Here is a 25576-nt window from a genome sequence, read left to right on the forward strand (position 1 = left end):
TACAAGTCACTATGAATATGTCAATATAAAGAATCAAGTGTATTGATACCAGTAGAATGATTGACCTACTGAGCAGCGTTCATTTTCACAAATAAAATTTCAAGCAACATAATTTCAGATCAAATGAACTTGATCAAAATTGTTTGCAAAATATTAGAAAAGTTACATGGATTTATTTTGTAAATGGTGAAAGAAGTTAACTTTTGGGATTCAAAGGACTGGCATACATTCCTTGACATATACTGTACTTGTCCAACTTACAGCCAACGGTACTCAGCTCTTGTGTGTTGAAGGGGGGGGGGGTGCTTACCCAAGTTTTTTTATAGCATTTTATAGGGGGCACACACACATAGACACACTAACTGCACAGACTCCCATTGTGTGCTTCACACACAAGATTCAAAAATTGTTTGAACATGTGCTATTTTGTAACATTATTTGGGTAGTAAATCAAGCTAGAATTAATTTTTCTATGAAAAAACATATTGGTTGTTTACATGAAGCTGATTTCAACTCAATCTGATTAAAATCTGATGTAGTGTACGGGCTTTAATTATTTTGGCTATAAACTTGTTTTAATTTTATTTTTTTTACTTTTGTTATTAATGCCCTTTTATTTTATTATTTTACTTTGATTTTGATTTTTTTAATTCCGCCCTACCTACATCTGATCCGACGCCTATGTAAGTCCCGTTCAAATCTCGCGTAAGTAACAGCCAATCACAGTCCCCCTTTTATACAGGCTGTCGGTTGCTTACTTTTCAGTGTATACGGGCAATTCTTCTGTACATTTATATTTTGCCCACTTGAATAAACCATTAATAGAAAATTGCTAGTATATTTTTATTTGCAAAAGAAATTCCACAGCATTTTACAATTTTTGTCATTTCATTGAATATTTTTTTCACTTCCAACAAATGTGTACACTTCCAGATACATCTTCGCCAGCCAAGGTTCGTTCATTCAGTCATCGCTTCAATTTTACATCACTGAGCATAATTATCTAGAATGGAAGCAAAAAAAAAGTAAATCGTAATGATTAGAACACTGTAAACAGCTATAGTAAACAATGCAAACTGATTTTAAATTGTATAGCGGTCACCGGCCCACGGCATCGACGCAGAAAATTGGAGCAAAACAATATTTCCTGATCAATTGCGATGTGTTCCAAATAAAAAATATATTATTCCAGTCCAAATCAGCTCATTTACTTTAATAAAGTGTTATTGTATAATGTACAAAATGTTGATACAATTTGATGAATATTTACGGCTTCAATATCGTAGACGATTTTGGCCCGATCGTCAACAAAACATCACCCGTCTCCAGGGCAGGCGACTGGAAAAAGACACTGGTGTTCGGTCGAACCGGTGGAAACAAAATCGTCACTCCCAGAATAACTATGCAAAATAACGATCTAAAATCGAACCATTCGAGCCACAATATTAACATAAAAATGACTTTCGTTGCATTTGACAATGATAAACTTACCGAAAAGCCGTGTTTTTCTCGGTCGGTATAATCCGCCATTTTATTTGAGTGTGTTTGCCATCAGACTCTGCCCGGTGACGCCATCATGTGCGCTATAGAAGGAGGTCTGTGATTCGTTGACTAAAATCGTCGATAGTGGGTCTCGTTGAAATCTCGTTACATAGGCATCGGTTCAGATGTAGGTAGGGCGGAATTAAAAAAAATCACAAAATCAAAATCAAAGTAAAATAATAAAATAAAAGGGCATTAATAACAAAAGTAATAAAAAATAAAATTAAAATAAGTTTATAGCCAAAATAATTAAAGCCCGTACACTACATCAGATTTTAATCAGATTGATTTCAACTAATATTTGATTACCCTGGTAGTCATATGTAAAATACAGAAGAAAAGATATTTTCACTGGATTTTATTTTCACAGACTTGTATGCCTTTAGAGAAAATAGCTAATTCAAAGTGAAACAAGCCATGCATGGCACAGTCCCCGCTAGTTATCAAATTTAAGATAAATAGTTTTGTTTATAATAATATAGCTGGAATATAACCATGTCAGGAATATGATTTTTTAACATTAAAATGATTGACATTTGTATCTGATCGTCAAACAAGTACTTGCTCTGGAACAGCATTTAAAATCGGCCATTTTGAATACACGTATATATATAACATGATGTATAACGATATATAAAATTTGAATATAATCAGTCAAAGCATTTAAGAGATATGGCTTTAGAACCCCAATCATTAAAGCAAAATGGCCGTCAGTGACATCATGTATAATGAATATTTAAAATTTGAATATAATCAGTGAAAGCAAGTCAGATATATGGCACGGGAGCCACATTCATTAAAATAAAATGGCCGCATTTTGAAACTTATCTGAACAAGCAGCCTCTCGGCTGAGATAGCTCCGCTGTTAGCAATGCACATTACAATTAAAGAACTGAAGATATCATTACAAAATGAACAAATCTGAGAGAGGTCCATATGTAGTACCTATATATGTAATATAAAAGCAATTGGACTTGCTGTTTTTATCAAGAAGTCGAAAATATCACTTTTTACCAAAAATGACAAAAATATTCACCAAAATTAGAGAATTGAAGATATCATCATGAAATGAACAAATCTGAGAGAGGTCTACCCAAGGTACATACACACCAAGCATTCAGGCTTGTAGTTTTCAAAAAGAAATCGAAAAAGTAAAACATTGACACGGATGATGACGGACACCGACGACGATGGACAATTACTCATATGATAAGCTCCGCTCGACAAAGTCTACAGCAAAGCTTAAAAACAAAATTATTTGCATCAAGATCCCATAACGTCTAATGTATATACCAAGTTTGAACAAAATCCATCTGTAAACAGCGGAGAAATGCTTGATTTTTAGGATTGTTTAGCACAAAAATAGCCGTAATTCGGCCATCTTGAATCAGATCATGAAACAAAATGATGTGCATCAAGGTCCTATAATGTCTAATGTATATACCAAGTTTGAACAAAATCCATCTGTAAACAGCGGAGAAATGCTTGATTTTTAGGATTGTTTAGCACAAAAATGGCCGCCATTCAGCCATCTTGAATCAGATCGTGCATATGTATAATATCATGTATGATGTCTGTGTGAAGTTTGATTGTGATTGGTCCAGACATTTCTAAGATACAGGTCTGGACACATACACAGACGCACACACGGACACACGGAGGTCAAAACATGCGTCCGAACGGGGACTAAATAGTACATGAGTCATAACGACACCTTCATCAGAAGCATATAAACTGGTAAACTTACTCTTCTTCCTGGTGTTTCATCTTTGTTTGGTATTTTTTATCAACTTCTTTCAAATCATGTACCACTTTATCATACTTCTCACTAAGCAATTTCTTGTCATCAATCAGCTGTAAAAACACAATAAATTTGTTTATTGCTTGTTGAAATCCTCTGCCCAAAGGAGAATCTGCCAAGAGCTTTTTAACCAACCAGATTGCTTCAATTGCTTGTTGAAATCTTCTGCCCAAAGTAAAATCTGCCAAGAGCTTTTCAATCAACTAGATTGCCTTGATGCCAGGCTGTCCAGTCTAATGTGATATTTTATAGTCTGGACAAAACAGGGTTTTATATCATATCAAGTCTAAGGCTTTTATATAAAACATGTAACAATTTTGACTTTGATTAAATACTAAGATAACCACTGCTAAAAGGAAACGTCTGACAAACTCTCAAGAACATGTGTTTGAATACACACTCAGGTTCTTAAGGTAATATGATTTCAATGCATGTCATTGGCTTTTAGACTACCATACGCGACCACGCGCCCAGGGGCCTCAACTCAGAAAATCATGATTTTTTAGGGGTGGGTGCTTACCCGAGTACCCCCCTCGAAAAAGATTGCAAATGAAAATTTGTATTCATCATGTGAAACATTGAGGAGGATATTACGTCTTTGAGGGAAAATCAAATTACTAAATTAATTTGCGTCATCACTGATTTTTACAATTAAAAAACAGAAATGATCACAAAAAATATGCACATTTTATTACAATATTAATTACGTACCACCAGAATTTTCGAAATTAAAAACATTAGAGTATGTCGGAACACAGTCGTAGTCAAAATTCTCATCATTATCTCCACTGACGAAAGTGTTGGATCGTACGCAAACTCTCGATGAAAATCACTTTCCGCCATGATGCATTTGCAGATTTGACTTTCAGCAGCGATCCTTTGACCTAATGGGTCAAGTTGGTTATTAACCAATCAGAATGTTGTGTTGTACCGATGTAATTCTTCTGAAATTCCAGAAGACTTTCTGGTAACGCAACACGGAAGTGAATTTTCGATGTCCAAGTACGATCTGTTGGAATTGATTTCAGCGAATAAATGACATGGTTTTTCCAAAAAACTGGTAACTAGCCATTTTTGAGAGGTAAACTGAATATGGCATGAAATATTTACCGCATTTTACTTGTATTAAGAGGTCATTGTCGAAGTATAGTTTACGCACGGTTACCGTGGTCCACGCACTCACAAGTGGGGGGTGGGCACTTGCCAGGGCATGGGCGCTAACGTGGTCGAGTACGGTATATGACATTAAGAGTTAAAATCATGAATATTTATAAGATGATCATTATGCAAATTTGATGAGAACAATAGCAACAAATTTCAAAAAAATCATGAGCTGTATACACATATATACTGTTATCATGTAGTGTGTGTAAGGGGAATCCATATATACTGTTATCATGTAGTGTGTGTAAGGGGAATCCATATATACTGTTATCATGTAGTGTGTGTAAGGGGAATCCATATATACTGTTATCATGTAGTGTGTGTAAGGGGAATCCATATATACCCACTACATTCATGAGCTGTATACACATATATACTGTTATCATGTAGTGTGTAAGGGGAATCCATATATACCCACTACATTCATGAGCTGTATACACATATATACTGTTATCATGTAGTGTGTAAGGGGAATCCATATATACCCACTACATTCATGAGCTGTATACACATATATACTGTTATCATGTAGTGTGTGTAAGGGGAATCCATATATACTGTTATCATGTAGTGTGTGTAAGGGGAATCCATATATACTGTTATCATGTAGTGTGTGTAAGGGGAATCCATATATACTGTTATCATGTAGTGTGTGTAAGGGGAATCCATATATACCCACTACATTCATGAGCTGTATACACATATATACTGTTATCATGTAGTGTGTAAGGGGAATCCATATATACCCACTACATTCATGAGCTGTATACACATATATACTGTTATCATGTAGTGTGTAAGGGGAATCCATATATACCCACTACATTCATGAGCTGTATACACATATATACTGTTATCATGTAGTGTGTAAGGGGAATCCATATATACTGTTATCATGTAGTGTGTGTAAGGGGAATCCATATATACTGTTATCATGTAGTGTGTGTAAGGGGAATCCATATATACTGTTATCATGTAGTGTGTGTAAGGGGAATCCATATATACCCACTACATTCATGAGCTGTATACACATATATACTGTTATCATGTAGTGTGTAAGGGGAATCCATATATACCCACTACATTCATGAGCTGTATACACATATATACTGTTATCATGTAGTGTGTAAGGGGAATCCATATATACCCACTACATTCATGAGCTGTATACACATATATACTGTTATCATGTAGTGTGTAAGGGGAATCCATATATACCCACTACATTCATGAGCTGTATACACATAAATACTGTTATCATGTAGTGTGTGTAAGGGGAATCCATATATACCCACTACATTCATGAGCTGTATACACATATATACTGTTATCATGTAGTGTGTAAGGGGAATCCATATATACCCACTACATTCATGAGCTGTATACACATATATACTGTTATCATGTAGTGTGTGTAAGGGGAATCCATATATACCCACTACATTCATGAGCTGTATACACATATATACTGTTATCATGTAGTGTGTGTAAGGGGAATCCATATATACCCACTACATTCATGAGCTGTATACACATATATACTGTTATCATGTAGTGTGTAAGGGGAATCCATATATACCCACTACATTCATGAGCTGTATACACATATATACTGTTATCATGTAGTGTGTAAGGGGAATCCATATATACCCACTACATTCATGAGCTGTATACACATATATACTGTTATCATGTAGTGTGTAAGGGGAATCCATATATACCCACTACATTCATGAGCTGTATACACATATATACTGTTATCATGTAGTGTGTAAGGGGAATCCATATATACCCACTACATTCATGAGCTGTATACACATATATACTGTTATCATGTAGTGTGTGTAAGGGGAATCCATATATACTGTTATCATGTAGTGTGTAAGGGGAATCCATATATACTGTTATCATGTAGTGTGTGTAAGGGGAATCCATATATACCCACTACATTCATGAGCTGTATACACATATATACTGTTATCATGTAGTGTGTAAGGGGAATCCATATATACCCACTACATTCATCATCATAGAGCACTCTCACAGCTTCATTGGATGATATATATGACATTAGCAGAGAAGGAAGTAGGCTGATGAATTATACATATAATAATTTACCTGGTCAATAAATGATAAATGCCTTTTCATTCCTGTTTCATATTCTTCTTTTTGTAGTTTTAGTCGTTGTTTCATTTCTTTGTCTTGTTCTTTGGCATGCCTGACTGTCAGCTCACGCTGCTGATTCTAAATGAAACACAAGACAAGGCAATATGTCTACATAAATAAGCTCACTGACAGCAAGACAAGACAAGGCAATATGTCTACATAAATAAGCTCACTGACAGCAAGACAAGACAAGGCAATATGTCTACATAAATAAGCTCACTGACAGCAAGACAAGACAAGACAATATGTCTACATAAATAAGCTCACTGACAGCAAGACAAGACAAGGCAATATGTCTACATAAATAAGCTCACTGACAGCAAGACAGGACAAGGCAATATGTCTACATAAATAAGCTCACTGACAGCAAGACAAGACAAGACAATATGTCTACATAAATAAGCTCACTGACAGCAAGACAAGACAAGACAATATGTCTACATAAATAAGCTCACTGACAGCAAGACAAGACAAGGCAATATGTCTACATAAATAAGCTCACTGACAGCAAGACAAGACAAGGCAATATGTCTACATAAATAAGCTCACTGACAGCAAGACAGGACAAGACAATATGTCTACATAAATAAGCTCACTGACAGCAAGACAAGACAAGGCAATATGTCTACATAAATAAGCTCACTGACAGCAAGACAAGACAAGACAATATGTCTACATAAATAAGCTCACTGACAGCAAGACAAGACAAGGCAATATGTCTACATAAATAAGCTCACTGACAGCAAGACAGGACAAGGCAGTGTGACCAACATAAATATTGACTTACTCAGTAAGCAAGACATAAAACAAAGCAATGTGTACATTGCACAAATAGCTTTATAAACATATTAGTTCACTGAAAAAATGAATAAAATACATTCTCTAATCACTACATGTCTACATTACAGCAGGGTATTTTACATGAAAACCAGTGGACCTGTCTTTTCATACTCATATGTAAGACTCAGAGACATAAAATACAATTAAAAAAGTGCCATGCGCCTTTCAAGTAATATTGATGAAGCAAACAGTCCCTGTACTACAGAGGAGATGTCTCAAACAAAAAGCGTGTATAGCACAATAAAAACATAGTATTGACATGGTATCTACATGATAAAGACTAAAACACAGTTGACAGTTGAGAACATACCAGTGCTTTTTGCAACATTTTAACTGTCCTGTCTTTTTCTTCAAGTTCAAGCTTTTGTGAGAGTACTGTGTTGGTGACTTCTGATGCGGCAGCAGATGCCTGTTCCATCTTGCTTAACTCTTCAACTGTGGGTACAATCAAGCCAGGATTGCTTGTTGGATCAGGACTCTGCCAATGAGAGGAGGATAACACAGTGAAATATAACGCAGAGAACAATGGTAAACACAGAAAATAACCTAGTTACTTATTTGAAATTGTAGAAATTGAAAACAGTTAACAGTCAACCAGTCGGTCATTTCAATTCTGATCTGAACAAGTCATCATCAACGATATTGTCTCAGTTCAGTTTGTCTTATAGATGCAAGATTATTTGACCTGATGTCAGATGTATGTGTGAGATATGGCTCTGTGGAGGTGCATTTGTTCACGGTTACTAAAAAAGACGGTTAGGAAACGCTATTGTTAAAAGGTGTGAATCTGCCTAACACCTAAGTCATTATTTTAAAATACATTATATTATAAAAAATACAACCAAATGAATTTTTAGTATACTACTGTGCGTACTTATGACGGTTGTATGCGATTTGGGGGCTTATTAAAGTACATTTTATCGTTTTGCTTTCGCATCACTGTATCGGCCATTTTGGTCAAAGTCTTAACACTTTTTTTTGTAGACGCTGTAGAAATCATTGAAAATATATTCAACATTTTCCGCCAGTTTCATAAAATGCCTGTTTAATTGTTCTTGCCTGTCCTTGTTTCAGTTTTTTGGAAAATTTTGCAATATTCAGCGTGCCGTTAAATGCGGTTTTAGTCAACACTACAATTTTTGAACACATTGAACTGTCGGTACAACTTTCTAGCAGTCTCTTCGCCAAATCAATTTTTTGAACCATTTTTAACCGTTCTTAATTTCATTGGAACTGCCTGTTGTTGCATATTTGGTCTGCTTACATGCATTTTGTAGAGCATGGGCGGGTCATTTCAGTTATCTTATCGCATATTTTGTTTATTTCCAACAAAATGTATGTGGTATCATGGCTCCTCATTAAAACTTTTGCATGGCTGAAATATAAATACTTGTATGGTTTTCTTTGACATCTTTTTTTCTGATCATGTTTTGTTGTTTTTTTTTATTTCAGTTTTCTGCCGATCTTCTTCTTTAGAAACGAAAATGCCATACAAGACAGGCAAATTTGTATTGAGTTTAAACCGAGCGACAGGTTTTGTCAGGATTCACTGTAACAACTTACACTTTAGTATTACTGAAAGTATCGACACAGACACAACAAAATGGTGTGCAGTTGTTGATTGCAATGAGCTCTGGGAAAAATTACGTCATATTTGCGTGATTTCCTGTCTACATTTTATGTTAATGATTTATCACAGATTAGTACGTCTTTTGTTTCAAATGTTTACCCGCGACACGCATCCAATGAAAAGAACATGGTTTGTTTCCTAACCGTCTTTTTTAGTAACTGTAATTTGTTTAAACAAGATGACCTCCAGTCAGCCATTTTGAATTTGATGGTGACAAAAATGATATTATGTCTGATGTAAGTGTGAAGTTTGAACTTGGTCACTCCAGGCATCTCGAATATATGGATCATGAACTCCATTTTTTGGAACAGCGAGGCCACCAGTCGGCTATGTCAGTATGTACCAAGTTTAAACAAAATCCATCCACGTACAATCTGGTTCAGGAATGGTGAAAATGTATTATTTTGATACATTTTAGGCATTTAAAATACAAATGTAGGCGATATAAAGCCTGACAGGAACTAAAAATCAGGATAAAGTTACAAAAAATACCCAACAATAAGTATAGTTAATCGCACGAGTTGGAGTGCGTTTATAACTATAAACTTGTATATAACTTGTAAACGCACAACAACGAGTTCGAGTTGCGATTAACGGCTTGTACCACACATCCCCATGCATAAAACCATTAAATTGCAAGAGATTTTTAGTGACTGTTTTGGTTGTGCGCGAGATTCTGACACTTCAAATTTGCATGAGAATGCTCTTTGAGATTCAAATTAGTAAAGCTCATCTGCGTTCATCGAATACGATTGGATGTTAAGTGATATGACCAATAAGCCTTATTTGCTGAATGGTCTTTTCAAATAAACTCCACTCATTGGTCAATATTTTGAATACATTTGAATTTTCCACGTGTCAAAGCATGGTCTTGTCATTTAGAATGCAGGCAGCGCTCAGTGATGGTCGAATACAGTGACATCTCTGATGCGGAGTACAACGATGACATTGAGAGATTTTGCTCTCAATTCGACGAAAAAGAAGATTTTAAGTTAACAAAACAACAAGAACGTCAACGTTTCGGTTTACCTGTAGACAATGAACAGATAGCTGCCATTCAGAATTTGCGAGTGCCAAAAAACACGCATAGATGTACTAACTGGGGAGTGTCTGTGTGGGATGAATGGGGCCGAGCCAGAAATGAAGGAGTCGAGAAGCACGGGGTAAGCAGTAGTGACGTGTTCACATTTGTTCCCAGATTATGCAGCGAACTTGGTGTACGTGAACTTTCATTTTGGTTGTGTCGCTTTGTTGTCGAGGCTCGTCGACAAGACGGAACAGAATATCCATCTAATAGCCTGCGTGTGCTTTGTAGCACAATTCAGAGATATTTACCTGACGAATGCAAAAGAGTTGACTTGTGCTTTATGGATACACATGCTCGGGAATTTATGGAATTCCATCACACCCTGGACGGTGTTATGAAGAGTATAGACAGACGGGGAATAGGTGTTATTAAACGTCAAGCTGAACCATACACAGATGATGATGAAAACAAATTGTGGGATAAGGTTTTTTCCATAGAGTCTGCTACATATTTGAGTTATGCGGTCTACTTTTATGTGTGTAAAGTGTTCGCTTTCCCAGCAGTCGACGAACATAGTAACCTTACAGCCGAACAGTTCGTACAAGGATCAGAAAATCAAGCTGACTATATTGAATTTAATGGTAGGCCGTGTAAAAATAATCAAGGAGGACTGTATCACTCGCGGAAAATCCTGTATAAAAATGTGCGCCAATACAGCGATCCTTTCAACACACGTTGTGTTGTTCAGTTATTGAAATGTTATTTGCAATGTATTCCATCGAAAGGTCCCTTCTACCGACGTCCACTAACGTCCAGCGGAGGGCTCAAATTTTCTAAACAGAAGATTGGAGTAAATACTTTACGACAATATCCAAAAAGAATGTGTGATCTGGCTGGAATAGATGGGTATCATACTGGACACTCGGGTAAGGTAGGTTTGTCTCAAGTGATTCTGGGGTGGGTGGAATCTTGGGATGGATTCAAATGTGTTTGAATTTCGCCGATTGAGAACAAATATTGTACATTGTGAAAACGTATATTTACTTCTCAAATCATTCTTTTCATACTTTTAGGTTACTGCGGCGACTTTGTTGTATGAAAAAGGCTTTGATGAGCAACTAATCAAAGAACGCACTGGTCACAGATCGGATGATGGGTTGAGAACATATAAACGAACAAGTAACTCTCTTCAGAAAATTGTATCTGATGCTTACCAACCTCCACTACCGAAAGCAAGTACTTCAGCCATCGTAATTGACGATTCCAATTCCGTACACAAGCCTAAGGTTGAAAGATATGAACAGCCACCGCCTGAACCAGTGACTGAGACATCACATGCAGAATTCAGAGAAATGTGTCGTTCAAATGATTGTTGTTCTAAACAAATTAAAATTAAGATCCAGGACGGAAACAAATGTGTCAATATTGAATTGTAGTGTTGTAGTACTTTTTTTCCATAGAAAGTATAATTAAATTACTGCGATTTGCACCCTCCTTGTGATTTGTGTGATTAAATGCATATACTTTGTTTAATTTGTAATGCAAATTGTAAACGGTAACGCTTTGATATGCAAATTGTAAACGATTACACTTCTATTGATATGTTAATTGTAAACGCTACACTTTTGATACAAAGTGTAGCATTTACACTTTGCATATGAATAAAAGTGCGACTGTTTACACTTTGCATATTTGCGAATGCGTTGCTTTTTACAATTTGCTTATAAATTCACCCTGTTTGCAAGAATAAATCGTTGGCGAGAACAATGATGCACGTGACCAAAAGTGGTATAACGTATTATAACAGCATCCAATGAGACATTTTATTTGTGAAATATGATGGACAACAGCTGGCTGTCATATCAACTTCAATTCACATTGTTACATCTTCCAAGTGCCTACCTTGTCGTCATCTTCATCAGTGTCTTTATCTGCTTGCTCCACTTCATCGAGAAAAGACATAATACTCCTGAGTTTGTCTTCTGTTAACAGTGCATTCTTTCCATACTTTGACATCGGATTTGACGGCTTGGCAGATTGATTAAAATGATCTAATTTTTCAGTTGATAAATAAACTTCGCCAGTTTTTTTATTTTCCAAACCTCTGTCAGAATTGTCAGAATCATCCTTGTCTAGTATGTCCACTGAAAAATAAAAATACAATGATATCAAGTCATATTCAATGCCATAGTTCCTGTTACTATGATTGGAAATGACAGAAAGTGCTCCATTAACAGAACCCAGATTAAAAGTTAGCTTGTACTATGTGTGTGATGTTAGACTTTATTACTGGACTGATTTTATAACTAGGCTAGTCCATCACACCCGTAAAAATTGTAATGTTTTATTGTCTACTTGTCAGTATTTTTTTAGGACAAAACAGTTTGATTATCCACTAGTCCAGGCTGGAAATTTGAACCCCTGCTGATTTTAATATGCATGTATATTACAGACACATTCATATAACAGTTTTCAAAACCAAAATTGTTGCCAACCAGCCGATCTGGATAGCCTCAAAAACAAGCAGGGATACACAATGTAAGACATAATAATGTTTTGCCAATTAGAGAGAAAATGTTTCAATGGCAAACCAGTTCAATTGTAAAGCAATAAAGATCAAACACATTTGCATTCAACTTACACCATTCTAGTTTAGACACATCTTTTTTCTCAGGTAAAATTTCTGGTTCTTCTAACATTTTAATGGTGGCCAATAAATCATTCAATGTTGTCTTAGTTTGTACTGCACTAACGCTGTCAACACCAGTAGCTCCATCTTCTGTCTCACTCTGCTTTTCATTATGAACAGTAGAGTCCTTATTAATGTAAAATTAAAAACAAGAATAACAAGAATATTTCAGACCCCAAATTTGTCTGTTGATCATAATCCATCTTTAAGTTTATGGTATAAAAAGTGCATGTGATTACAATATTGCCATAAGACAGTTGAAGCAATGTACCTGTGTTCTTTGTCTTGTGACATTCATTTGAGTTCACATGGTTTATCCATGTAAGTACGAATTTTGAACAAAATCTATCTATGGATGCCCAAAATCCTGCTCTGGAATGGTAGCAATATTTACAATAAATTGCCACCAGTCAAAAATATATGGCCCAAGAACAGTAATGTGAATCACAGGACTGTCATTGAATTGTTTAAAACATTTTCCATTTTTACTAATTCATCTTCAGAATTCAAGGGAATTTGGTAAAAAAATCTACATTTACTGATGACAGAGAAGGCATATACAGTACTCATTTCGCCCAGCCTCCCGCCCGCTTCCGGATTTCGATCGCTTTTTTTTCGCTCGCTTTGTTCAATTCGACCGCGCAATTTCCGCTTTTTTTCGACCGCGCAAATCCGGAAGTGTCCGCTCGCGCAATCGATCGCTCGCTCGCTCGCTCGCCTGACAGAGCAACCGCCCGCATTTACAGTTCATTACCTACTGTTTCATGTACAAGTGTTTCATTTTTGTTTTTATGATGTTAAAATAAGAATAAATACAATCAAAAATTTATAGAACGACCGTTGAAAAAATACGGTGGATCACACGGCCATATAAAATTGGTAATAATACATACGCGTAGCAATAATGTTCACCATAAACAAGATCGAACCAAACATGTGAAATCAAATACGACACTGACACAGACACAACTAATATGAAATAAAACCATTCAATTTTTGGTGGAGAGCTAAAAATGTCTACTGTAGAGTATGGTATTCATTGAGTAACCGTGTATAGGGTGACGGTTGTCATGCACGCATGGTTTGGGTTTAACACGTACGGGTCAAGTTGTAGATATGTAAATCTATGGCACCTATAACAATTGAAGAATATCTGCAGGAATAGTAAGACTGTGAAAAAAACGACCAATCGATTGTTATAGAATGACAGCAGTGTAAAATTTGTCAAACAAATACAATACTTGCAAATGTAATGTCGGCCAGCGCCCATCTTACTTGTCCGAAGTTGTCGAAGCCGACATCAATGGAGATCGCGTTTTTTAACTAGGCGGCTGGCAAGCGGACTAACACGTTACATAAACTTGTTGAATTACAAGTATGGTTTTTATTTTTGCGCCCAATGTCTCGTTATAAAATAAAGGATTCAAAGTTTGCAGGGTATTCCGTTTTTTGCAAACTCTGGGCGAAATACTTTCATGAGCTGTACGTAGTTCACTTACAGCCAAAACAAAGTCAGCTTGGACATTAAGTTGTGAGACGCGACAAAACAAACGCTGCCAGTGATAGATTACGTGAATAAAAAAACAACAAAATAAACGCAATCAAAGGCGCCGACCACACGCTTTGGAAATAAATAGAACGCGTTGCTAAGAGGAATCGCACCTGCATCTCGACGACGTCTCCGGTCATGAGTAGGGTTTGTCGCGTCTTAGAAAAATTGAAAGTTAAAAAGGAATCTGTGTCGGGGAACCATTCACAATGTTTGCATGAAAAATCCCCCGCGAAAACCTTTTTTTTTCTGTTACAAACACTATGGTACCTGAATCCCGATTAATTCATAAATATGAATCGTTAAGGGTCAATTTCCTGCAATCCTTCAAGATTAAATTTGCCTCCGAAAATCTTTCTAACGATGACCTGGAAGATTGCCATGATTGAGTGCCACCATTTCTGTTCTAAGATTTATTCAGTATAATAATACAAATGTTCACCCCAACAGAGGTGCACATACAGTTTTAGCGACCCGAAGAGCTCATAAACAACCGAGGCGAAGCACTACGATAAAGACTTTCCGTTCCCTATAAATAATAATAATAACACAAAAAAAACTTCTCGTTCCCGACATTATGAAATTCTTTCGTTTTGGGGGAAAAACCCTGAAAAAAAACTGATTTTGACAAGATAATTTAGAAATTGATATTAAGAATAATTCATAACGAAATGTATTCCATATGTACCCATAATTTTTTTTCATAATTACTGATTACACACGAATATTACAGAAAAAAATAATTTGCTATATTATCTATATTTGTGCCTTTTATTTGTCTTGAATTGTGACTGAAAGGAGCTAGATGAAATTACAAACTATGTAGTGTGTTCGACAACTCATGTATGAACACTAATTTTAATAAATATGATTTTACTTGGTAAAATTACTGTATTTTTCTACATAAAAACAAAATAATTTCACAATGTCTTTATTATCATAGCGTTGTTGGTAAAAGTTGAAAATGATACATCCACGTGAACCTGCTTATATGATATCGAAGGAGTCTCTGTTTTCAACAGCCGTATACATCTAAAACTGTGTCATCGCTAAGTTTCCTTGGTGGACCACGAGCTCTGTTCCTTGTTTGCACGTTATCATGTTCACACAATCGCAGACATTATTTGTAAGGGTGCTCTTTGAAATGGCACATTTTCTCGATGTTTTAGCGAGTACTCCGCGGGTATATGGCTTGTTCTCACATCAGCATAATTTTTCTCGAATTCACTCATCGCTTTCCCACATGCACTTCTCGTTCTTTGCCGCTAGCTTTTTTGCACTCTAATATGTTGTTATTTTTGTCTTTCTAAACATCGAGTTTATTTTTGACATTCAACGAGATCGCTTGAATTTTGAATTTGATGACGGTTCGAATTTATCCACTTTTACAGTGATCAACATTGCGTTCGAGTAGAGTTACTAGTAATTATAAGCCTGATTTACATTTTTCTTGCGGTGTTTTTCGTCAATGTATTAAATATAAGTGCTTTGGGAAATAACATAATTATATTGCGCGAGTAAAAGAGTTTGGTGAGACTGTCACAACATACTAAAACAGATGTTTTATTTATTTCCAACGCGCGTGGTCGGCGCCTCTGATTGCGTTTATTTTGTATTTTTGTTTTCAAAATGTATTACTAGCTGCGTTTGTTTTGTTTTCCTCAACAAATTAACTGTTCCGAGATCTCTTTCATTTTTCGTCCGGCTGCTTCCAATCCAATAATTCGTCGTCGCATGTAATCAGACAAGCGATTAATCATCACAGTCATTATACTAGTAGTTTAAGTCCAATTGATTTGTAGAAATTCAGCTATGCGATAATTATATGTGCAGTTATGTTTTGCGCACCCAGACACGATCAAAAGTTAACCAATAGATTTTCTGAACTACAGCATTCGTATTACTTGTGCAAATTGAGTAAGAGTCATAGTGTGAGTTGCGTTCGCAAATAACAAAGTGTCAAATTATTTTGAGCGCCGTTCGGAATAAATTTAGTCAAAATCACACAGAAACACACACAAACACACAAATACTAGTACTCAATAATATCGCGATTGACCAGTCATATAGCTGCTTGAACTACACACACAAGGACGTAAATATGTAAATACAGGTCACCGTTCGACTTGCGTAGCAAACGTTACAATGTGTCAAGTGATTTGAAGGCGTCTTTTTATCGGAAATATAACTAGCCGAGCTTGATGTCGATTTAGGATTCTGCTTACAAATAATTTAGCCAATCATAGTACGTTAATTTTAGCCAATAAAACAACCTCATTAATAGTTATTTACCTATCAGCTCGTTTCCCTATTACCCAATCATGTACAAGGCCAAAGTCACTTTCCGCCAAAATGCAAGGAATGTAAACTTGTGTATATAAGTGGGTGTTTTGACACATCACAGCAGGAGTTTCAATAAAGTCATCTGTTATAGTGTACACCAGTTCGTCTCTTGTTATCCATCCCTGAACCTTATCTTAACAATTACACACATTGTTTTGGTGCCGAGACCAGGATTCAAGATGACCGAACGACCAACTCTTTCCAAACTGAAGGGAACTCGCTCAGCGCATCGTGGACAGATGACGAAGCTCCTGAAAAAGGCTGACGAAAACGTCAACGTTTTCCCCCAAGACAACATCGAAGGTGCGTTAGACTCACTCACTGCTATCCATAACTTGATCTCATCGAAGTACGAAAGTCTTATCAACCTCGACAAACAAATAGTCGAACAGACGGAAGAAAACAGCTTGGAGGCGACTATCACCGAATCTGACGATTACCTGACCGATATATACGAGAAAAAACATATTTTATCTCGATTTATCGAAAGAAAGTCGCGAGCTGATACAAGCCCACCGGCAAGCCCTGCTGTCCCCGCTGCTGCATCAACCAGTTCAGCAGTCACCATTGCCGCTTCATCCACCCAACCTAACAGAACCATAAACCTACCAAAGTTATCGCTGCCAACATTCAACGGAGATGTTCTGAAATGGGTGAGTTTTCGAGATGCATTTTATTCCGCAGTTCACAACAATCCCAATCTCGAAAAGATTCAAAGGTTTCAGTACCTACACGCTCAATTGTCCGACGAAGCCGCTCACACTATTGAAGGATTGACACTAACAAATGAAAACTATGATCACGCAATCGACCTACTTGAACAAAGATATGGACGGAAACACAAAGTAATAAGTGCTTACATGAAAGCTTTATGGGATATGCCTAAACCATCTGGCGATTTCAACAGCTTACGAAACTTTTACGACACCTTAGAAAGTTATATTCGTGGGCTCAGTTCGCTCGGAAAATCCGAAGAATCCTATGGCGATCTACTCGTACCTATCGTCATGGAAAAGTTGCCGCCAAATACACGAAAACAGATTGCGCGGGATCATGGAAATAACGAATGGAATCTAGCCGAACTTCGTCAAGCCATCCATAACGAGATGGACGCTCTACAAGCTGGATTCTCCGCCGATCTTCATGACCGCGAATTGTACACAGAAACCCCGGTAACTGCGGCATTCTACACGGGAAGTGACCCGGTCACTTCACGGAAATCGATCCGGGCGAGACCGACTAAATCTATCGTATGTGCGTACTGCAAAGATGCCCATCCGTCGATACATTGTAGAGTTGTGACTGACTACAATAAACGCCTCGAGATAATAAAACGCGATCGTTTATGCTTCAACTGTCTCGGTAAACACAAAGTTACGGACTGCCAATCTAAATTCAGTTGTCGCGCCTGCAGGAGAAAACATCACACTTCTCTATGTAAGGGAACCTCTACGAGTAACGACACGAGCTCCGCTACTCTAGTAACTCAAACACACGTGAACTTTACTACTACCGCGAATACCGCGTCGCATAATGGACCCGTTTTATTGAAAACCGCCGTAACTGAAGTATCCGCGGGTAGCGAAACTGCAACGGCTACGATATTGTTCGATGAAGGGGCCACGCGATCTTTCGTAACTACAAACTTCGCCGATAAACTCAATGCACAAACTGACAAATGTGAAGTCATTAACTTAGCAACGTTTGGTGATAATGGTTCACGTGCTAGATCGTTTAATGTCTCTACGCTTTCAGTTCACACCACTACAGGAAAGAAAAAGAACATTTCCGCACTCGTTGTTCCAAACATCTCCACTCCCACAAAGAACTTGATCACTTCGTCCCTATTGGAATTACCTCATCTACGCAATTTGAACTTAGCCCACCCCATTTCAGGAAGCGAATCCTTTGAAATATCGATTCTCATTGGAGCAGATTACTACTGGGATTTCGTGGGAGACCACATTGTTCGTGGACCCGGTCCAACTGCTGTATCGTCCATACTTGGATATTTACTTTCCGGTCCTATTCAAGGATACAGACCTAAAAGTGTATTTGCCAATGACGCAACTATTCTACACATTGCTACTAATCCGTCTGTTGTAAACGATCAACTCCAGGATTACTGGAAGCTCGAGACAATCGGCATCACTGATAATGCCCACCCTCCAGTAATGAGCACAGACTTCGAACATTACAGAGATAATCATCTCATAATCGAAAACGGACGGTACACTGCGGGGTTACCGTGGAGACAAGACCACTCTCCTCTGCCGACTAACTTTCGTATTGCAGAGAAACGCACTCGCGCTATGACTCGTAAACTTCCACCGCATTTGTTACAAACATATGATGGAATCATTAAGAACCACAAAGCGCGGAATTTCATTGAAGAAGTTACTGACGACGATAACCTTCGCGGACCACTGAAACCGGAAATTACCCGCCTTACACCAGCTACAACCGCTGCTGCGATTGCCCGACTACGCATACAGAACATAAATGACATATGAACTATGAACTGAATATACCGATCATTTTATACTTAGCTTATTGTGACAGTTTGTGACTGTGTTGATTTTACGAATTTTCGAACTTTATATTTACTCGCATTTAATCGATATCTATCCTGAATTGTATTTTATCTTCGCATATATTTACTTTCGTATTTTACTTCAAACTATCGTTTACTTTGTTCAACTTTTTGTTCATTTTCGTTTACATGGCTATCTTTTATTTCGCGGCCCGGAGAAATATCGGAAATATAACTAGCCGAGCTTGATGTCGATTTAGGATTCTGCTTACAAATAATTTAGCCAATCATAGTACGTTAATTTTAGCCAATAAAACAACCTCATTAATAGTTATTTACCTATCAGCTCGTTTCCCTATTACCCAATCATGTACAAGGCCAAAGTCACTTTCCGCCAAAATGCAAGGAATGTAAACTTGTGTATATAAGTGGGTGTTTTGACACATCACAGCAGGAGTTTCAATAAAGTCATCTGTTATAGTGTACACCAGTTCGTCTCTTGTTATCCATCCCTGAACCTTATCTTAACAATTACAAACACTTTTTTCAAAAACAGAGAAGCAATAGGCGTTGTATTTTGAATCGTCATTAAAACCTAAATTTATTACGAATAAAAACTTAAGTTTATACATACAATGTACGATCATTGTTACTCCAGCGGTCGGTTGGCAAGCGGACGGTGTTTCTGAAGCCAGTCATAGCAGAAGCGAGCGAGCGAACAAAAGCGAGCGAGCGAGCGAGCGAACAAAAGCGAACGCGAGCGAGCGGAAAAAAAGCGGTCGGTTTCCGGTCGGAAAGCAGCGAGCGGTCGGAAATTAAGCGATAAGCGGTCGGAAAAAAAGCGATAAAAGCGGGAGGTTGGGCGGAATGAGTACTGTAATCCTGGCTGTTCATGGAATACACTGATTTATTCAAGCAGTAAACATACATTACCTCAAATATTTCATCCACCCTTCTTCCAACACTACTTGCAGTAGCAGGTCTATGAGATGCCGGCTGGGAATCTGCTTCTGACTCACTATCAAAATGTAGCTTAGTATTTATTTTAGTTTTCCTCTTTGCTCCACTATTGCCACTTGCACTACCTGCGCGTGGTTTATTGTGAAACTTCCCCATGGATGGTTTCTTAGTAACTTTACCACTCGCTTGTAAATATGACATTTCCTGTTCTGCTTTTTCTTTGACATCATACCTTTTGGCTTCCCTCTTTTGTTGCAGTTCCTAAGAAAAAAAAACATGATTATATCGAACTACTGATGTCATACATTTATTATTATTAAAAAGAGAATTAAAAGCCATCAGATGATACAGTGTTCAACAAGCTAACTTTCATTACAACAAATATTGAACCATGCCATGATAGAATGCCAGCAGATTCCAATTAGTATTCACTCATTATTACAACTCAATGTTGAATAATTACTCAAATTACATAGATTGGCATTTTTTTAACAGAAAATTAGGAATTAATTAGAGTTAATTTTGTATAATTATTATGAGGAAAAGCCTAGTGAGATGAAGTGAGGTTCTAGTTCAATCGACTAGTGAAGGGCTGCATACATACACCAACCTGTATTGCATTCTGCCTGGCCTGCCTCGCCCTCTCTTCACGACTTCTCTTTCTTTCTGCTTCAACTCTTTTTTGTTGATCTAAAAGATTATCCATACCAGCCCCTTCCTTCCTCATTTGCTCTTCCTTTTCCATTTTCTTATGCAATAAAAGTTTTCTGATTTCCTCCTCACTATCCATGTGTAATTTCTGTGAATACGTCCTATAAGCTTGCTGAATTACTGTAGCAGCCTTGTTTACCGTTGTAATATAATCTTCAACAACTGAATGTTCACTTCTTGGTGATGAAGCCGAAGAAGATCTATTTCCGCTTTTGTGCCCACTTCCAGGAAGTATAGCAGAGTTATTTTGTAACGTGTAAGTGGATGACTTGGGAAACTTATTATTTGCTGATGAAAGCAAGTTCTGGTTATAGGTGTCTAAATTGCTATGAGAATCTTTAAGTATATTTGTTGTTGTGGTATAACTCTGTGAAACAGGAGACCTCTGTTTAGCTATTTCACTCTGGCTATTCAGCTGCTGTGTGTATGGACTGTTGCCGGCAATGGCATCCCCTCTGATGGCACTATTTACTAGTGTACTATCAGCAGTGCTGCTACTTCGAGCACTGGACGGAATTGGAAATGCTCTTGTTGACGACTGGGAATTAAATGAACAGTGTTAGTAAATTTGCTGGAAATCATTTGCAATAGTTAACACTATGTCCCTCATGACATAGATAGTCATGCATGGAGTCACAATGCTGTTTTCAATAATCAGTTGTTTACCTACTGGCTATTATTTATGCCATTCTTATTCATTAAACATTACTTTCATTCATATTTTATAATAAATATATACTACATTGACTATGTAAATCAGATCAGATCACAAATCAATTTGCAGTTGCACAAGATCAAATCAGTGACTGCAAGAAATAAGGATTTGTAAGTAAGCAATAAAAAACAACATAATACAAAGTTTGAATAGATGCCCTCATGCCATGGCCATGTGCCTCCTTACCCTGGGGAGCAGATCCTCTGGCAACCATGAAATTCAGAATGACCTGATCATCTGTGACCTGTCTGATAGTAATTTTGGCCCCAAGGAAGCCATAGAATGCTACATTTTAACTGGTAGGGAGAACCCTATCTCCCCTCTTGGTGGCACCGCTGAATTGCAGTGCTCCCTCTTGCAGTTTTTTTCAAGAAAACCCCCTGTCAATGTCATCATATTCAAGTGTTGAGATCAGTCAAAGCTCATCTGTAAAATGTATGTCTCTGAACAGATGAATGGATGAAACCAAAGTAATACATTTTGTTTAAAACTGAGACTAATAAAGGTTATAACAGACAGACTGTTTGTGTCCTGGGGAGAAGACTCTGTACATGTATCTTGAACTATCCATTTTATTTGTGTTGAAAATTATGTATAAATGTGAAATGATTGTCTTAGAAACAAAAGTAATTAGGTGAGAAAATATTTAACTATTAATTTTTAGTAGATAAACTATACTGACCGGATCATCCCATAAGACTTTAACAGCATTCGGTGAAGGTCTGTTTTCTCTCTTGCTAGTCTTTTTAATAACTGGTTGATGAGTGCTATCAAACAATGCTAAAAAATCATCTGAGCTGTTTAGAAAAAAACAAAATAAATTGTTTAAAAAGGGCACAAAAATCGATATTACGTCATATGTTGAAACATTGCTTTTCCATCACTCAAGATCTGCTCATAGCCTGATGTAAAAATAAATTCTGACAGATATGTATACTTCTGATGACATAATCCCATTAATTTGAAATTGAAATTTGAGGATGCAGGATTACATGTCATCAAAACTAAAAACAAAATTGGTATGCGTATAAAAAACATGTCTGCACCAAATTCTGAATCAAAATGAAATGCACCAAGAACCGTCAGTGTTGTTCATACAAAAATGTAACAAGTTTAAATGAAATTGACAGAAAAATTCCTGAAAAAGTTTGATGACAACTTTTGTGTTTTGTATTTTATTGGGATGAAAATGGTTGGCAGAAAAAATATAATATTTATGCAGTTGAGTTTAAACAGAGAAATAGGTATAAGGCCACTAGGAAAAACCCACCACATATGGTGTAATGTTAATAGAACAATTGACTAAAATCAATGGTGCCAGTCAGTCAAATTTTATGGAATTCAAAATATAATTGAATGTGCATATGTCAAGGCATTAGGCTTATCCTTGTACCAGTCAATCCATAACTGAAAAAAGTCAGAGATATGGCTCGAGAACCACATTCATTAAAACAAAATGGCCGCCAGTCGGCCATTTTTAATTTTATCTGAAAAACAAAATTATTTGCATCAAGGTCCCATAACGTCCAATGTATATACCAAGTTTGAACAAAATCCATCTGTAAACAGCCGAGAAATGCTTGATTTTTAGAATTTTTTAGCACAAAAATGGCTGCCATTCGGCAATCTTGAATCAGATCGTAAAACAAAATGATGTGCATCAAGGTCCTATAATGTCTAATGTATATACCAAGTTTGAACAAAATCCATCTGTAAACAGTCGAGAAATGCTTGATTTTGATGATTTTTAGCACAAAAATGGCCGCCATTCGGCCATCTTGGAACAGATCAAGAAACAAATTGAGGTGCATATGTATAATATCATGTATGATGTATGTGTGAAGTTTTCGAACTGCGTCCGAAGAGGGACTAAAAATGACTATGGACACATAGATGTAATGACAAATGAACACATAGATGCATTGACAGATAGACACATAGATGGATTGACAGATGAACACATAGATGCATTGACAGATAGACACATAGATAGATTGACAGATGAACACATAGATGCACTGACAGATAGACACATAGATGCATTGACAGATGAACACATAGATGCATTGACAGATGGATACATAGATGCATTGACAGATGAACACATAGATGCACTGACAGATGGATACATGGATGCACTGACAGATGGATACATGGATGCACTGACAGATAGACACATATATGCACTGACAGATGAATACATGGATGCATTGACACATGAACACATAGATGCACTGACAGATGAACACATGGATGCACTGACAGATGGATACATGAATGCATTGACAGATGAACACATAGATGCATTGACAGATGAACACATAGATGCACTGACAGATGAACACATAGATGCACTGACAGATGAACACATAGATGCATTGACAGATGAACACATAGATGCATTGACAGATGAACACATAGATGCATTGACAGATGAACACATAGATGCACTGACAGATGAACACATAGATGCACTGACAGATGAACACATATATGCATTGACAGATGAACACATAGATGCATTGACAGATGAACACATAGATGCATTGACAGATGAACACATAGATGCACTGACAGATGAACACATAGATGCACTGACAGATGAACACATATATGCATTGACAGATGAACACATAGATGCATTGACAGATGAACACATAGATGCACTGATAGATGAACACATAGATGCACTGACAGATGAACACACAGATGCACTGACAGATGAACACATAGTTGCACTGACAGATGAATACATGGATGCATTGACAGATGGATACATGGATGCATTGACAGATGGATACATATATGCACTGACAGATGAACACATATATGCATTGACAGATGAACACATAGATGCATTGACAGATGAACACATAGATGCACTGATAGATGAACACATAGATGCACTGACAGATGAACACACAGATGCACTGACAGATGAACACATAGTTGCACTGACAGATGAATACATGGATGCATTGACAGATGGATACATGGATGCATTGACAGATGGATACATATATGCACTGACAGATGAACACATAGATGCATTGACAGATGGATACATGGATGCACTGACAGATAGACACATAGATGCACTGACAGATGGATAGATGGATGCATTGACTGTTGAACACATGGATGCATTGACAGATGAACACATAGATGCACTGACAGATGAACACATAGATGCACTGACAGATGAACACATAGATGCACTGACAGATGAACACATAGATACATTGACAGATAAACACATAGATGAATTGACAGATAGACACACAGATGCATTGACAGATAGACACACAGATGCATTGACAGATGAACACATGGATGCATTGACAGATGAACACAGATGCATTGCAGATGGATACATGGATGCACTGACAGATGAAAACATAGATGCATTGCAGATGGATGGATAGATGGATTGACAGATGAAAACATAGATACATTGACAGATTAACACATAGATGCACTGACAGATAGACACACAGATGCATTGACAGATGTACACATAGATGTACTGACAGATGAACACATGGATGCATTGACAGATGAACACATAGATGCATTGACAGCTGAAAACATAGATGCATTGCAGATGGATACATGGATGCACTGACAGATGAAAACATAGATGCATTGACAGATGAACACATAGATGCACTGACAGATGAACACACAGATGCACTGACAGATGAACACATGGATGCACTGACAGATGAACACATGGATGCACTGACAGATGGATACATGGATGCATTGACAGATGAACACATAGATGCACTGACAGATGAACACATGGATGCACTGACAGATGGATACATGGATGCATTGACAGATGAAAACAGATGCATTGCAGATGGATGGATAGATGGATGCACTGACAGATGAACACATGGA

The 25576-nt window shown here is 37.1% G+C and overlaps 2 protein-coding genes and 1 long non-coding RNA gene across 3 annotated transcripts in view; 1 reads left to right on the forward strand and 2 right to left on the reverse strand.

The window, feature by feature from the left end:
- The window catches only part of LOC100374850 (centrosomal protein of 131 kDa-like), a 59932-nt gene that overhangs the window by 8013 nt on the left and 26343 nt on the right, over positions 1–25576 (reverse strand). Inside the window, exons 5-12 of the mRNA XM_085502574.1 lie at positions 22353–22467; positions 20855–21493; positions 20218–20505; positions 12812–12986; positions 12073–12314; positions 7824–7991; positions 6626–6751; positions 3290–3396 (exon numbers count right to left, since the gene is read on the reverse strand). Of these exons, the coding sequence (XP_085358700.1) occupies positions 3290–3396; positions 6626–6751; positions 7824–7991; positions 12073–12314; positions 12812–12986; positions 20218–20505; positions 20855–21493; positions 22353–22467 (1860 nt within the window). The remainder of the gene's footprint in view (positions 1–3289; positions 3397–6625; positions 6752–7823; positions 7992–12072; positions 12315–12811; positions 12987–20217; positions 20506–20854; positions 21494–22352; positions 22468–25576) is intronic.
- LOC146740159 (uncharacterized) lies at positions 830–3276 on the reverse strand. The gene is made up of 2 exons (XR_014930117.1): positions 1492–3276; positions 830–1003 (listed from the first exon to the last, which is right to left on the reverse strand). It is a non-coding gene; the product is annotated as an uncharacterized LOC146740159 (long non-coding RNA).
- LOC146740160 (uncharacterized) lies at positions 10511–11606 on the forward strand. The gene is made up of 2 exons (XM_085502625.1): positions 10511–11101; positions 11244–11606. The coding sequence occupies exons 1-2, from the start codon at positions 10511–10513 to the stop codon at positions 11604–11606; spliced, it is 954 nt and encodes a 317-aa protein (XP_085358751.1).

The sequence above is a fragment of the Saccoglossus kowalevskii genome, chromosome 8 (genome assembly GCF_978046115.1).
Source record: "Saccoglossus kowalevskii chromosome 8, keSacKowa6.1, whole genome shotgun sequence".
NCBI lineage: Eukaryota > Metazoa > Hemichordata > Enteropneusta > Harrimaniidae > Saccoglossus > Saccoglossus kowalevskii.